This window comes from Peromyscus eremicus, chromosome 6 (assembly GCF_949786415.1).
Source record: "Peromyscus eremicus chromosome 6, PerEre_H2_v1, whole genome shotgun sequence".
Taxonomy (NCBI): domain Eukaryota; kingdom Metazoa; phylum Chordata; class Mammalia; order Rodentia; family Cricetidae; genus Peromyscus; species Peromyscus eremicus.
Window position 1 is genome coordinate 35,659,899 of NC_081421.1, and position 17,379 is coordinate 35,677,277.

At 44.4% G+C, this 17,379-nt stretch overlaps 1 protein-coding gene across 2 annotated transcripts in view; it reads right to left on the minus strand.

Moving 5' to 3' along the window:
• Positions 1–338: 338 nt before the first annotated feature.
• Clrn1 (clarin 1) overlaps positions 339–17,379 on the minus strand; it is a 36,872-nt gene continuing 19,831 nt past the window's right edge. Inside the window, exons 2-3 of one of the 2 annotated variants that reach the window (XM_059264697.1) lie at positions 13,756–13,935; positions 339–604 (exon numbers count right to left, since the gene is read on the minus strand). In XM_059264697.1, coding sequence (XP_059120680.1) covers positions 339–604; positions 13,756–13,935 — 446 coding nt within the window. The remainder of the gene's footprint in view (positions 605–13,755; positions 13,936–17,379) is intronic. The other variant, XM_059264698.1, reaches the window with a different exon arrangement.

A 17,379-nucleotide genomic window follows, 5' to 3' on the forward strand; every position in this document is an offset into this window, starting at 1 on the left:
AAATTCGTGGACAATTAGAAATAACATCTGTTTTATTAAAATATATTCTGTGTGCCTGTGGAGTTCTCCTTGGTAGACCATGCATCTTATCCTTCAGTGAGTTACATGGAGTAACCATCTGTCCATCTAGTCATTTTCCCACCAGGCAAAACATCTTTCTGAAACCACCCTCTGCCTCCTCCACTGTTTTCCAGCGGGAATCCTGTAAACATAGCTTAAGGGAGGAGGGGCAGGCTTGGTGCTTAAGGAGTCCAAACGCACCGATAAAATTAACCATCTCCAAATGTGGCCAAAGCAAGTCCCTTCCCTTACTGAGAAATTATGGAGATATTTGCCTTTCAGTACATCAAGTCTGCAGCCACATTAGTAGTCTCTGTATCTTTAGATTTTGCGAAAGGGAACTGGAACCCAGCAAGTCGGATCAGGAGCCCATTCAAAAAATGAACAAAAAAGCAAATGAAAACAACCCAGAATGAGGTGGTGTAGTTTTCGTTTTGCGTTTTGTAGGCGTAGGTCCCTTCTTTAAAATTTGCAATTTTTTCTGAGAGGTGGTGGATTTTCACTTCAGAGGCAAACAATATCATGACAAGACAGCCACAGGAGCCTGCAACACAAGGAACAAACAACACATTAGGACAAATATCACCTGATTGCAGGAGTCAGAGTTCACCAACGAGCAAACCAGACTATGTCACCACCACCCTCAATTACATTCTTCTCCAAAATCACACTATTGAAAACTGCAGTCAGGAGCTTGATTCTCCAACCTGCGTTTGGTAGCACTTGGGGTGTGGCTGTGAACAAGGAAGGTTCGTGCAGGGAGGGGACATTGATGGCTTGACTAGGGCAGTTAGAATCAAACTGACCTCATTGCAGCCTGAATTGCTGGGCACCTTCAAAGCGCAATGATAAACTCGATGGTTAAGCAGCCACCGTGGCTTCAAGAGAACACAGTTCTCTGTACTTCGCAGGTGATACAGGATAAATGTAGTTATGCAAACCCTAGTGAAAAGCCCCCGGTTTCCCCCACAGAAGGGTACCATGACCCTTCCAACTGGCCACTGCTGTCCAGAGGAGTACCTGGGGCAAAGGTAGCTGTGGATAAAATGTTGTTGACCAGGAGCAAAATCTCTTCTCTCTGTAACCAAATTCAGATTTTTTTCACCCAGGCATGTGCCCGCCTTTTTATAAACTTAGCATTATTCGGGTGAGACGAGGGGAGCTGAGGTGGAGAAGCAGGAAGCTCCCACCTCACTCCCTCCCTCGCATAGCTGAACTATGGATGCAATGTCTTCTGGGGATATTTTGGTCCAGGTGGCATCAGAAATGGAAGCCATGGGGCAGGAGAGAGAGCCCTCTGGTTAAAGTACTCACTGTGTAAGTGTGAGGACCAGGATTCAGATCCCCAGAACACACATAAATGCAGGGTGGATGTGGTGGTTACCCTTAATTCCTGCTTAGAAGGTAAAGACAGGGCATCCCAAGCTTGCCAACAAGACTAGCCATATCTGTGAGCCTTGGACTTAATTGACAGGCCTTACCTCAAAGACTAAGATGGAATCGAGATCGAAGTTGATTCCCACCATCCACCTCGAGCCTCCACACACATGCATGCACACATACTCAATCGAAAAGAAGTAGAAGCCATGTACTATTGCAAAATAAGAAAGGCCAAATCTGGATCCCAGACACATGAAGCCACCAGGCTACCCCTGGATTTTAACCTCTAAACGTCAGTGTGTGAAGAAATTTTCTGTTTCTTTTCCACAACTCATTCCTACGATTCCCCATCACTTATCACTGATTGTAGCCTAGTTTAAAGGACGTGGCTGTAGGCTGGGTGAGACCTCTGCAGGAGAGGCCTGCTCCACTCTAACTGGGTTCTGAAAACTGGTCCATGGTCATCTTTTGTCCTGAGGATGAAGAATTGGAACCTGCCTCCCTATCCCCTTCCCCCTCCCTCCTTCAGCTGGATGGCCACAGGAACCGAAGCAGGTAGCCAGTGGGGCTGGGCCTGGAGCAGGATGGATGGCCAGAACTCCTGAGAGCTTCTATAGCTGCTGCTGCTCTATTCAGGCCACCACCATGCAGTTCTTACCAGCAGGTGACTGGCTGTGATGGATTTCTGACTTTGTTCAGACCATTTGGGTTCAAAGCCAAATTCCTTCCTTTAATATGTGAGAAATTAGGTGATTTGAATCCCCACACTGCATCTTAAGTTACATAATCTGTAACAGGTAGAGATTTCATGATTACCTTTTGACATTAAAATTGATACATACAAATGATCAATTAATAGCTTGTTCTATGGTGTTTATGCATTCCTTTTTGTTTCTTGCAAGCTTTTTAAAGATTATTTATGTCTTATTTTCATGTGTATGACTGTTTTGCTCACACATATGTCTGGTCACCAAGAATGTGTCTGGTGCCCAGGAAGGTCAGATGAGGGTGTCAGATTCCCAAGGACCAGAGTTCCAAACAGCTGTGAGCCACCACATGGGTGCTGGGTATTGAACCCAGGTCCTCTGCAAGAATAGGAAGCACTCTTAACCACTGAGGCACCTCTCCAGCCCCTCTTGTTCTTAACCATAAGCTGCTGCCCTGTCCTACCTCAAACCACAAAAACCTTATTACATCCAAAAGTATAATAAAGTGTCTTATTCCTCAAATAAGATTATTGTCAATTTAGCATATGACTCTTTTTATTCTTTAATTTCAGTTACTGCAAATACTATGGGAACAGCAACAAAATGGTCTCAGTTCCCATTCATTAATTCATTCATTCATTTTTTTTTTTTTTTTTTTTTGAGCTAGACATATTATAAGCCAGGTACAGGGATAACAATGAAGATCCAAACTTGAAAGAAACCATACATAGTCTCTGCTCTCAAAGAAAATACAATGAGTTAGGTGGCCTAGCCATAATTGTAAACTCACTCAGTGAGTGTCACAGTAGGGAATGCAGGGCACTATTACTGAGGGGGTGGGCAGCATCCTCAGAGGTATTATAGGAAAAAGTGAGCTCCCAAAGACTGTGTAGGAGAATCCAGTGAGTGTGAGCACAGGTCCCCATGCCTTCTCCAAAAGCAGGACTGGATTGCTGCACAGATAGAGACTGAGAACTGATTTCGAGGAAGGGGAGCAGGCACTATCAGAAAAGGTGAAGTCCTGTTTCTGCTTTGGGACTTGACAGAAACACATCTGTCATCCTAGCACTTGTGAAGTTGAGGCAGGAGGATTTCATGAAAAATAAGAATAAAAAAGAAATTTTTAAAAGGCAGGAAGACAGAAGGAGAGAGGGGGAAAAAAAGAGAAAGAGAAAGAATTCCACCCAGGCTGGCCCCATCACATCGGTCATCATCATACAACAACACAAATAGCCAATGGTATCGCTTTCCTGACACTTCACTTCCCACCGCCCCAGCCTAGCTGCCCAGAAGATTCCTTTGTGAGATCTGTCAGCCTAACTATTTTTGTATTCCAAGCTTCAAACCAGAGCTCTCCCCTCGCAAGCCGTATTATTCCTTTATTGTTAGATGCTAACAAAAAGGCCGCAATGCTGTTTTCTCTTTCTCTTTTATTTGAAAATTGTAGAGAAAATGCCATTGCTGTTACCGTAAGAGCTTTCTTTGTCTGAGGAGATGGTGAGTTTCAGACAGGAGAGAAACACTATTTCCTCAGTGACTGAAGGGAAAATTCAAGCTCAGTTTCCTTTTCAAGTCGTTAAATATTTTAAAGGGATCCTTTGTTAAAGCGACAGCATCTTAGTGAGCCTGCATTTCGGATTTCTCAAGTCAAGTCACCTGCACATCTTGAGACACAAACAGTAGCTCATCATGGAGGTCACCAGCAGCCGGGCCAGAGGAAGTGGCTAGTAACGTGGTCTGGCACTCCCCCTCGAGATTCCGGGGTTGACCACAGTCAGCTTTCTTATCTTGAAGTCAGAGGACAGAAACCAAGCCCGAGCCCCAGCCAACCCGCCTGCGACCACTAAAGGCAGACAACTCAGTGTGAACTGGAGATATTTTGGCTTCTCTTTGTCCATATCCATAAAAGAGATGTGGGATCAAGGATAACTATTTATGACTTACCGACCAAAAGATACACATGAAGGCTTTCGCGCTGTGGCCTGGCTGCTTGGGATGTGGAGGAAGGTGGGCTGAGAGACGTGAGAGACCGAACAGGGCTTGTCAGGTTTCCAAAATGAGTCTCTATTCCGGCAAGAAGGGCTTCTACACCTTGTCCCCTATTTAGAGGGGCTTGTTCCATTCCTCTTTTGAAAGTTCTCCCTCCCACAAAGAGCGGCGTGCTCAAAGTCAGTAGAACACGTCGACCTGGAGAACTTGCCTGAATTAGAGACTATGCTGCTGGGACCCTAGAATCCTTGTCCCCATAGACCTGAGCCCATATCCAGGGCTGCATGGCCATCTGGCCAGGGTTAGTCCTCCCAAGAGCGTGTTGGTGGCTGCTGTTACACATCCCCGAGCACTGTGAGTGTCTGACGCATAGCCAGTTGATAGGCGGCTCAATGACACCCCCTCAATATATACTCAAAGCCTTTCCTGAACGGGATGAAGCCGAATTAGGAAGAGAAGTAGACTAAACAGGAACCTATGATGCTTCTGTCTCTTACTCACGTGCAGAGTTCATAGCAGTCAAGAATTTTAAATTGAAAACCCCTCCTAGGTCCTTCTGGAGGGAGCTTTCTCGGGGCAGAAATTTTCAGCATATTGTATTAAATGGTTTAATTCGCTTCAAACTTAAACCTTTAAACACATGACATACGGATTTTCATTTGTATGCTCCCAGGGCCTCACAAATGTTAGCATTAGGCCTGCATGTCTCTCTCCTCTTTTATCCTAGAGAACAGGTACCTCAAACTCCCTAGCTCAGCTGGAGCTGCTGGGACAGATCCCCCACATGTCTGTCCATCTGACCCTCATTGCCGTACTTACAGAAAGTTGGAATGCAGCAGACTTTGGAAGCCTGCTGAGCCTCGCTCACATCTGGAAAAGAACCAGGCACAAGGCCCACATTTGCAGCCCAGCGTCACACTCGGTGACCACAGCCCCTCTCCTGTCGTCTGTCTGATTTCCCCACCATCTGGATGGTGCTGCTGTTGTGCTCTCCGCCTTTAATGGCTTTGATTACTGAGGTAATTTCTGACTCAATGAGATAGCTGAGTTATAGGGCTGTCACACCGTGAATGATCAGACATTAACAAACATTTGTGATGTGCTAGACCCTGCGCACTTGCGACTCTCATCTGGCAGATGCCCGGGTGTACCAACTTAGGTGTCTGTCTCCTCAGGTCCAACAACACAGGGAAGTTAGGGTTTCTATTGCTGCAACAAAACACCATGACCAAAAAGCAAGTTGGGGAGGAGAGGGTTTATTTGGCTTACACTTCCAGATCGTAGACTATCATTGGAGGAAGTCAGGATAGAAACTCAAGCAGGTCTGATTCCTGGAGGGAGGAGCTGAGGTCATGGAGGAGGGCTGCCTACTGACTTGCTTTCTCTGGCTTGCTCAGTCTGCTTTCTTATAGAACCATTGACCAGCAGCAGGAATGGCACCACCTACAATGAGCTGGGCCCTCCCCTGTTGATCACTAATTGAGAAAATACCTTGGATCTTATGGAGGCATTTCCTCAACCAAGGCTCCTTCCTCTCTGATGACTCCAGCTTGTGTCAAGTTGACATACAAAACCAGCCAGTACAACAGGTCACAGCCAGTAAGAAAGTTGTTTTTTCTGTCCTGGTTGGCCCTGAGCTTAACTATGCTTTTGGGTGAGAACACCTGCTGGGGTGTGTAGGCCTCCAATGTGCTGAGGGATGAAGTCTTTGTGGGGGAAGAAATTCTGAAATTAGCACTAAGCTCATATTTTAGAAAATAATAAATTAGAATGCCAGTTCCTTTGAAGATAATAGCCAACATCTTCAGAATGAAAACACATTTCTCAAGTCTCTCTTAGGTGACAAATGGTAGAGCTATTCTCTGTCTGACATAGAATGACAAACGGTCTTTGCTTCTTTAGAATACTGAAAGATGAAAATCAGGGTGGGGAACTCACAACTTCATAGGTGAGGTGTTGATCTCCTGTGACTTTCTACAAACTCACTCACTGAAGGTGAGATCCCAGGGATGGTTTCCTTCCCGGGTCAAAGTTCTCTGATTCCACATTGCTTCAGAGACCCATGCTCACCACAGAGAAAGCGAGTTAAGGGACAAGGAAGTGGAATTGACACCACAGAGGGAATTCTGAGCTTATGATAGCAAGCAATATGATTAGGTGGCTCCACAAAACAGGGATGCAGGAAAAGGAGCAACATCAGTTATGCTAAGTGTCCCATCTTAAGTAATGGCTGGCTAAAGAGCCCACATTTCCCCCAGTTTCCCAATGTCATCTGATTGAGTAGGGTCTAAAAATCGCAATGCTTAATGTAAACAGTGTTTTAAAGAAGAATGCCATTGTTGCTAGTGGATATGCAGAGCTGGGTTTGTTTTATTCATTTATTCCACAAATATTTTATAGTTACTGCACTATTCTGGGTACTAAGGATACATGACTAAACCAAACAAGATTTGAGACAACTTTCCTTCACAGGGGCCTCGGTGTTTGGTAGACACAATGGGGAGAGGCAATAAGAAAGTAAGTCAGTTCTCCTTACGGTGGTGGCCTCCCAGGCCGAGTGAAGAGGAAGAATGCCAAGAAGGGCCAGGGTGGTGTTGCAGCTGGTGATGATGAGGAAGAAGATTAAGTTAATGTCCTCCTGGACTGGAGGATTGTGTAGTTTTCCGGTTGACTAATAAAGCAGAATTAACACTTAGAAAGAAAGAAAGAAAGAAAGAAAGAAAGAAAGAAAGAAAGAAAGAAAGAAAGAAAGAAAGTCAGTGTACTCTACAGTTGAGCAGAGTATGACATATACCAGGGAGAACAAAAAAAAAGCAGGCAGGCAGGATGGAAAGGTAGAATGGGTAGAGACTGCTTATGAAGAAAAGTGTTTGGTATATCCTGAAGAGAGAGAGAGAGAGAGAGAGAGAGAGAGAGAGAGAGAGAGAGAGAGAGAGAGAGAGAGAGAGAATACGAGTAAATATGTGGAAGGAAGGGCGTTTCAGAGAGAGGGTGACTGTGTGTGAAAAGGGAGCCAGATTAAGCAAAGGGGAGAGGAAGGCAAACGATGACCAGAGTCGGCCATAGTCCGTGCTCTGAGCCACAGCCATGGATTTCCATAGTGACACAGCAGTGATGCTTTGGGGGCTGTGGTAAGGACCTGGGCTTTGATGTTCAACCAATCAGAAAGGCAGACATGCTTTCTGAATAGGACAAGAGTCCCAGTAATTGTGATGGAAAAGACGTTGAATGTATCCTTGTTCATGGTCCTTGACGTTGGTGATCAGAAAGCAAAATCATCCAACAACACTGGCCCTTCCCTGCTCTCCTGTGTCTGAAAATGAACTTCCATGCCCACCGCCATTGTGGACTCCACCACCACCTTCTCTTTACTCCATTGGTTCTGTTTTGAGGTCTGCCAAGAACCTAGTAGGATATTTTCAGTCTTGGCTTTTTCACAGCTAGACATCCCTGAATCTTTCTCAGACTCCTGAAAAACATATCCTCCATGAAGACTGAAATAGAAAAAAGTGCAAATAGTTTTCCATTTGCCAATTGCAGAGTAATATGTCCTACAAGCATTGCATATCTTGGAGAGGCTAGGGTAGTGTTAATACTGAATCTGTGTGTAATGTAAGAATCCTTCTATTTTTATGCTGTTCTTTATTTTCCCTGTCTTCATGTTTCACATATAACTGTGTTTATTTTTGCTCTGTGCCATAGCTGTAATCATAATTAATTGGGCCAGTATTAGGAGCATGCCTTCTAAAGAAAGGCATAAATTATATCTGCTTGTCTTTCTTGGTATAACTCAAGACACATGCCATCAACACAACTGCAGTAAGTCCAGATTTGGGTGCTTTTCATCTACGCACAAAGGCCTAATAAGTGTCATGACAACGGAAGAGACTATCCCTAGACCACTGGGGTTGTCTGCCAATGGTCCACGGCAAGTTTTCCACACAAAGGGCTGGTCAAGGCTCTCCACGCTCATTAGGCAGCACTGAAAATCGAATATATATGAATGCAATATGCTCAACTCTCGATGTGTTTATGTGAAAGTATGGGGGTAGTCACCTCCAGCTCAGCTCCCTCTTCTATAGTTCCTTCTTCTTCTCCACCTCCTGAACTTGGAGTCATCTTTCTACCTCCCCCACTGTTTTAGCAGTCTTTCTCCACTCTTTACCCCCAGCTTCTCACACAGGGGCTGCCTTCATTGGGAGCTCGCTGGTGACTGCTGTCTTGAAACATTCCTCTGGAAGCCTTTAAGCACCACAATTCCCCGGGTTTCCGTCTCTCAATATTCCTTTGCTAGACCCTTCCTCTTCAATTCCAAAAGCCACTCATGGTGCTCTTGACCAATTTTTTTCTCAGTATATTCTCCCTGCAAGTGATCCCGCCCATTTTCATTAGACATAGTTTCTGTACCCTGGCAACACTTAAATTGAAGTCTTTCATTCAGACCTCTTCTCAGAACTCTAGATCCATATATCCACCTGCCTCCATGACTTGGATAGCTCAGAGCGTCGCAGAACCGACACACCCCAAAGGGAACATTTGATTTCCAGAAATAAGTGCCTCTCTCTAAACTGTAACCCTCAGCCCCCCTTTGCCTGTCTACCTCAGTGAATGCCACTGCCAATTTAATTGTGTAAGCTACCTGTAAAATGTTTTGAATCTGCTTTCAGGCTTTTTTTTTTTTTCCCATCTCTGTCCATCTCCAAGGCAGTAGCATTGTTTTCAACCAGACATTTCTTAAAGAGGTAAATCTATCAGATATCTTAAAATTTTCAAAAGCTTGCTGCAATTAAAATCCACTTTAAAACACTTAACAGAGATTTTAAGCTCCAATATGAACTAGATCATGCGATCTCTCTAGCTAGCTCCAATTAAACATTTTAATGAATGAATGTGCATTTCTCCTCAATGCCTATCCCTCTAGCTGTTCTTCCACAGAGCTCTCCTTTCCCAGGGTCTTGTGTGTTCTTCCTCTGCAGCTTGGGAAGCTCTCCAAGGGTTCTCAGCAACTCAGCCACTGGGGGCAGAGCCTTCTCAAAACCCCAAGCCCGACCCCTGGTCTCATTGTCAACGTAAGCTATTTACCACCTTTAGAAGACTGGCAATGTGCCCTTATTTAATTATTTGCATACACTTTTGCCTGACTCTCTCAGCAGGCTGCAGGCTCCACAGAGACAAGACCCTGTGCTAGCTTCCTTGTGGAGTCACCAGCACCCTTTACAAGGACTGGCGTGTCAGGAGTACTCTGTCTACCAAATAAACTAAGTGAGTGCATCTGTGGCACTGATCCTCAACACAGGCTGCAAATTAAGATCACTTCATTTGAAAAAGCTAAATCCAAATCCAAACCAGTGCCCTAGCCCCAGCCCCCATAGCCTCCAGCTTAATTAGCATGGTAGGGAGCTGGCTTCAGTAATTCTAGAAAGCTCTTGGGGGATTCTTATGGCTTGGGTGGGGGAAATCACTGCCCCAAATAGACTATGGGGGCCCATTAAGGTATTTCCTAAATCTTACACTGGGGAAAAGGCTTCTTAAAACTAGTTTGTAAATGACTAGAGGAGAAAGCAAATTAATAGTGCCAGGAATCTTGTACAGAGAAGGCCGAGGCATACAAATCACACTGGAATCTTTAAGGAGCGGAAAGAGGTGTGCAGGATCTTGGGCTGTAAGCATTCCATTCTCGCAAGCTGCGGTGGTGATGGCAGCCATGGGCGTGGTTTTTTCCTTTTCTGCTTCCTTTGTTCTGCAGAACTGAGAACGGGAAGGCATCATTCTCTCTCTCTCTCTCTCTCTCTCTCTCTCTCTCTCTCTCTCTCTCTCTCTCTCTCTCTCTCTCTCTCCTTATGGCTCTGGAACAAGGTATGGGTCCCCACCTAGCTAGGAAGTAGACATCTGAAAGATGGCCTCAACGATGAGAGAAATGGGAAGGAAGCCAGTGAAGGGAGAAGCCCCCGGGTGTCTCCTAATGGAATGTGACTCACCTAAAATTAATGACCCTAATACAGTCGCTGCTCTCTGAACATTCTTGTTGACTCCTATTTAAACAATTTGTGACAAAACAAACAAATAAACAAACAAAAAACACTCTAAAAACTTACCTTGACACAATCAGGATTTAGGACTGGGGTCTGAAAGAATACTACAAATGTAGGTAAACATTTTCCAAACTCTAGGGACTCCTGGGTTCCCTGTTAAAGGGAATGAGGTGGTTTATGCTTCAAGAGTGACCTGTTTACCCCCAAAGGCTGCCACCTGTCAGTCCATCTGATCCTTGTTTTATTGTTGTATACAGCTTCTTTTTAATTACTGACCATTTTTTGGTGTTTAAAATGAGGACTGGGGTTTCAGACGCATTGACTGCTCTGTGAACACTGGGTCTTTGCCAGGCATTGTTCTGGATGCTCCTGCCCTTCTCCCTCAGCCCTACCCCCAACCCCACCCCTTGTCCTTCCTTTATCAAATACCTGCACTTCCAAGTTCAATATGAATTAAGACTCAGCGTGAGCTTGGGACTGATTGTTCCATTGTTCTGGTGTATACTTGTGTGCCCAGGTTCTCCTTTACATCACACTTGGCCAGAGGCCAAGATTAGGTCTGGGACTTGGATTAAACACTGCATTCTTGGAGTCATCTTGCTTTTCAGACACCGCTAGTTAGGCTGTCCATCAGAACTGTCCATTTGTCTCCAAATGGGCTTTTCTTCCAGATTTCACCCAGAGATGGAGCACCAGGTGCCTGAGTTTGTTAAGAAGCTCCAGTGTCTCCCCTGGAAACAGCTTTTCTTTCCTCTACTTTGCGAGGCTGGGTCAAGATCTCCAAACTAGTGTTGACTTGTCAGCTGTTTACTTAACCTCTGCTCAGGGTTAGAATGAACAGGGAAGGCCTGCTCTTTCCAGGGAGCTTGTGACTCCTGGTGGTAAGGCTACGGGAGCCGCACTTTCCCCATCCACAGCAGACATCATTCCAACACTTCCAGAAACCTCTGATGGTGCTCTGAAGAGAGGCAGCTCTTCCAGGCCTGAGACCAGTAGTGCTCTAAGGGCCTCTTTAGTTCAGGTGCGTTAAAGAAGTCTTTAGTTTCTTCCTCTATCCCCAGGAATGGTAGGGGCTTCCAGAAATTACCCTCCGAGCTACCTCAAGTTGCCATTGTGATTTTTCAGTCCTCCAACCACAGCTTGGTCAAGTCCTTCTAGCTCAGTGGTTCTCAACCCCCCCTTGGGAATCAAACAACCCTTTCTTTCACAGGGGTTACCTAAGACCATCAGAAAACACAGATATTTCCATTAGGATTCATAACAGTAGCAAAACTATAGTTATGAAGTAGCAACAAAAATAATTTTACGGTTGGGGGTGCTCATCACAGCATGAGGAACTGTATTAAAGGGTCACAGCATTAGGAAGGTTGGGAACCACTGCTCTAGCTGCACCTTAAGCTTGCAGCAGAAGGCCTTCACCTGCAGGGCAAGCTCAGATGTGTGTCCACCCCAGCATCTCCCATTCAGTTACTCTGGGGTTGTGGTCTCAGAATTCACTTTGCTGACGAGTTCCCAGATGATGTGGATGCTGTCCACCCGGGAATCCTACCTTTGCCACGACCCTGCTTTAAATCTCGGTTGAGGGCTAGAGAGGTGGCTCAGAGGTTAAGAGCACTGACTGCTTTTCCAGAGGTCCTGAGTTCAATTCCCAGCCACCATATGGTGGCTTGCAACCATCTGTGGTGAGATCTGATGCCCTCCTCTGGTGTGCAGGTGTACATGCGGATAGAGCACTCGTACACATAGATAAATAATTTTTTTTTAAAAAATTAAATCTCTGTTGAAATCATGCGTAGTTTGTCTACTACTTGGATGCTCACAGACTCAACTGGCTGTCTACCAGATTGGTTTGGGATGTTTAGTGGGTGACATAATCCCCAAACGCTTGAACCTTGACCTTCCTGTGAGACTGAGTTGCTATCTTGGCTTGTGTAGTCCACCTTGAGCCTGTACCTTTTCCACCTCAGTTCAAAGCCCGTTCTTTGCCAAACTCCTGCCTGTTGTTCTCTGGCACAGGTCCTCCTGCCTCTTTGGACTGCATTGCTAATTTTATCCCAGGAAGGTGCTTATTTCTCCCACCTATGGCATCTAGGCCATCAAGTTAGCAGCACTTCTCCAGGCTTGCTTTTTAAAGTCAACAAATGCATGTGAATTGGTTTTTTGTTTGTTTGTTTGTTTTCGTTTGTTTGTTTTTACTATAATATACAGACAGCTTCATGCTGGATGCTTTTGCCAGAGACAGATGAGAACTCCTTGGATTGCCCTCATAGAGTACTCATTACTGGAATAAAATTGTATTGTATATATATATAAAAGATGAGGAAATATCAGCAGAATCCCTACTGGAGAATGATCTCTTTTAGTTGGGTGAATATTTTGGTTAGCAAGGTGTGAGTGGGGGAATACTCAGTGTGTGTGTGTGTGTGTGTGTGTGTGTGTGTGTGTGTGTGTGCGCGTGTGTGTAAGTTGACAGCAGGGCTCTGTTTTCCAGGCAGGCCCCTGTACAAGCTGGTGCTGGAGCTGCGTTGTATGGGAGAAGGGAGTAGTGTGGAGGGGGATGAGTCTGTGCTGGCTGCCACAGAGCTAGCTGCCAAGGGCAACTTCAAAGGAGAAAGACATTGTCCAACAGGGATTTTCATTAGATTTTTGGCTGGTGCGAGCTGTAATCTCCCAGAAATCATCAATAGAACATAATAGAATGTTGAACTGATCTGTAAGCTTGGAATGGTGTAAAATTAGAGACCACATGAATTATGTAAATAGATTTCATTTTCTCATCTTTCTTTTCCTCCTTCAAAAAATGTATTATAGGCACTTTGTAGCACTGACTAGATTTTTACATCTTTTTCATTAACCCAGTTATGAAGTGGGATGTGTTTATCAAAACATTGGTCTTTTGGGTGGAGAGTGCATCCTTACCCAGATGCAACCAGCATTAGTCTACATGAAGCACCAACAGTCCTGAATACAGTCATTAATCTGTGGTCATTCATTTCATGATGAAAATTTCTTATTTTTCTGATTATGAATAAATAAGTGCACACTAGTTAACATTTAGAAATATTGATAACCATGAGCAAAAGTAAAACCACCCATAGTTTAAATCCTCAGAGAAAACCACAACTAACAAAATGTCTCCACCCGTCTCTCATATATAAATATAGCCTCTATAATGGTGTGTGTGTGTGTATGTGTGTGTGTGTGCATGTGTGTGTGTGTGTGAAAGAGTATATGTCTATATAAGCAATTCCGTCAATATCTTATGTGTATGTTTTCTGTATTTATAGTCCAACAGGTTCACAATATTTGTAAAATCTTACTGCTGTTTTCATTTAACATCTTGATAAAAGCATTCATCCTTTTGATTACATCTTCAAAATTATAATGTGAAGATTGGATTCACTCATATAGACTACTGTAATGTACACAATGAATTTCATATTGTTAGATAATTATAGTATTTCTCCATTATTTGCTGTCACGGATAATACTACAGGAATATTACTGCACGCATGGCATAACTACACTTAGGGAGAGCATCTTTTGACACATTGAAAAGCACTTTGGAGGCAGAATTTTGTACTTGCCTGAAACGAAGCTCACGAGATACAGCCCCAGTGGACCATGCAGAGTTTCAAAGGGCTTGCCAAAGGCGTTGTACATGAAGAAGGCTGTCCCCACCATGGTTAAGACGACAAGAATCATGGAGAAGAGAATGATATTGACGTGGATGCTCACAGGGATGGCTTGCAGCAAATCTGGGAAGACTGAGGACAAACCGAGGATTAGAAGAACCTTATGAGCAGTATTCTGCAAGTGTAACTGAAAATTTAAACCCAATTCCTTTACATGCTTTCAAACATCACTAAAAATCATTTTTATGAACACATTTTTCCCCTCACCTACCAATTTACAAGGGGTTTACCCAAAGACTTAAAGAGGGGATTATTTCATAGAATTCACCAGTAAAATATGGTACTTGGGGAGTATGGGAGATTCTTCCGTCTTTGATTATCCTCCAGTGCTGGATTAATAACTCAAAACTGTACATTTTGATGACCCAAGTTTCAATGACAGTTCCCAATAATCGCTTTTAAAAAACTGATCTACATTTTATAGTGATATTTTAAATTCGAATGCACCTGGGAGAACTCAAACATCCAAAGGTTTTTATACCACCTTTGTTTGTTATAATACAAAAATTAATTTCTAGGCCACAACAACAGTAGAGAATTGAGAATTTTCAGACAGCTTCAATATTTTGTTGTAGCATGAGGCTATGGGAAAATTATTTCTGGTACTACAAGAAATATTTTTCCATTTAGCAAACATGCCAAATCTATTTCTAGATTTTGTATTCAGGGCAAGTTCTCCTTGTCTGCTCAGGAGATGAAAAGCCCTACAGATGTCAGCTCTCAGTGTTCCGTCAGCACGCTCGCCTTCAGCAAATCCGGACAACAAAGGGAAGCTCAATTCAACACGGTTTGGTTTCCCAAGCATCTGGCCAATGCTTCACTTATTCAGTGAGCACCTACTATGCGTCAGCCATTGCTCTGGGAGCTGGAGGTAGAACTATAAAACAAGACAGAAAAAGACCCTGATGTCTTCCACAGAGCTTGGAACCTAATGAGAGTACACAGACAACTGGTAAGGGAGCAAGCAGATTCGATTGCTTGTTTTCAAAGGTGTTCACTATGATTGTCTCCCTTTACACAGGTGTGAATTCCCCTTTAAGAGGTAGAGTTATTTTCTCAATGCCCTTCGGAGTAACTACATCGTATAACTTAGTTGTCCCCTTTTTTTTTGTTTGTTTGTTTTTGGTTTTTTGGAAATTTGGGTTTCTCTGTGTAGCTTTGGTGCCTGTCCTGGATCTCGCTCTGTAGACCAGGCTGGCCTCGAACTCACAGAGATCCATCTGGCTCTGCCTCCCGAGTGCTGGGATTAAAGGCGTGCGCCACCACTGCTAGGTGCTTAGTTGTCCTTTATTGTCCTGTGATTAAAAACTGCATCTACTAAGTCCAAAACATTTAGCAGTGACTCATGTTAGTCAGGGTGTAGGAAAAGGGAGCCTCTTGTGCACTTCTTTTGGGAGTAAAAAGTAGAAAAACTTCCTTGATGCTGGGCAATATCGCTAAAGCACTGAAATGTCCATTCTCTTTAGCTCAGTAACTTTGCTTATTCATAGGAGCCTCTAATAGGCATATTTGGGTATATGAGTCCCATGAAGTATTATAAATATAGTCATTGCTGAATCTTTGGTGATAGCCAAAGCTTGGAAGGAGCTTGTATGTCTAACAATAGTGCATACAATCCCATACAATGGAATTTCACAGAGATCAGAGCAATTCTATAGGAACAGATGTGGAATTATCATCAAAATGAGGAAAGAAACAAATCACATAGAGAGAAACGTGCATTATCCATTATCCTGCCACTGCGGGGGGCAGGTGTGTGTGTGTGTGTGTGTGTGTGTGTGTGTGTGTGTGTGTGTATGTGTGTGTGTGTGCAGAGGGATGTGTTTATAATGATTGTTTAAGTACTCTGCTCTCCTGGCTGAATTCTCTACACAAGTGAGATAGGTATATCATTAAAAACTGAGGCACGAGGGGCAGGGGAGATACCTCAGTGAGTATGAGCACTTGTTCTACAAGCAGGAAGGCCTGGGTTTCAGTCCCCAGCACCTGAGGAAAAGCACGGCGTACCAAGCATTGAAAGGCAGAGTGGGGTGGGCCCCAGGAATCACTGACCAGCCAGCCAAACTAGTAAAAGTCGTGAGCTTCCCCTTCAGAGAGGGAGATGCTGCATTTTCTTAACTTTTCTTTTCTTTCTTTTTTTTTTCCCCCCGTATTTTTATTCCATCAGGGTCTCACTATGTATCCCTGGCTGGTCTGGAACTGGACCTGGAACTCACTCTGTCGATCAGGATGGCCTCACACTCACAGAGATCCACCTGCCTCTGCCTCTAGAACACTAGGATTAAAGGCGTGTCCCACCAAGCCAGGAGAGACCCTGTCTTAAAGGAATGCAGTGGAAAGTGAAGATGAAGACTTCCTCCTTTGGCTTCAGCATTAGCACAGGTACTTGCACCTGTACACACACACACACACACACACACACACACACACACACACACACGGCACTGAGTCTATGTACTGTGTCCCAGGTTTCTAATTAGTGTAATGGCAATGTGTGTGGTGAAGTACACACACACACACACAGCACTGAGTCTATGTACTGTGTCCCAGGTTTCTAATTAGTGTAATGGCAATGTGTGTGGTGAAGTTCATAGTGGAGGGCACCTCATGTCAGCATCCCAGTGGCCCACTCCGCCTGCCTCCCTGGGGTATGGAAGTCTCAGACTTCTAAGGGGGAAAAATGGTCTTGTGCTCCAATAGGCTGCCTCTGGGGATTCTAACTGTGGAGACAATTCAAGCAGCCCACCCTGGTATTCCCACACTTTCTTTGGCCAGCTGTTGACTTGGTTTTGACCAGCAGTTACTAAAAGCCAGCTTCCATCCACCTCTCTGCAGCCTCGTTGTGTGGATAGAGGAGGTGGGTTAATCCTCTTCAAAAATGTAAGGTAACAACTGACTTGAAACAAACACAGAAAGAAGTTGCTCTGATTAACCTCAGGGGGGAGAAGCAAGAAGGAAAAATACACGACCATGAAGAACTTTTAATAGTCCCACCCTGTGAGAAAACAGAATGAAATGAGGACATGACCATTCCAGGGTGTGGTTGAGGAGAGGGTTTTTATTCTAGATATGAGGGAGAGCTCAGCCAGACAACTGGAACAGTCCAGAGCAGGGAGAGAAAGGAGCAGACTAAGCATGATCAGTATACTGAACTGGGCCATGACAGGAGGGGATGGGGGAGAGTGAGAGAGGAAGAGAGATGGGTAAGGGAAGGGACCAAGAGAGGAAGGGGTGGAGAGCCAAGAGAACCGAGAGAGTGCAAGGCACATATGGTAGGGTTATATAGGAATTAGAAACTGGAGAAAGGGAGGAGAGCTGGAGAGGTTTAGGTAGGGGATGGGGTTAGGAGAGCCCAGAGGAGCCACAGGTACTGAGCTGGAGGCTAAGCAGATGCTTCGGTATGCTAATAGGCACCATGGATAGCCATTTGAGTTCCTTTTGGATCTGACAAAAACCACCCAGCAGGGTGCAGAAGACTTACATTTTATCAGATTCCCCATGTTTTGATAATAATAT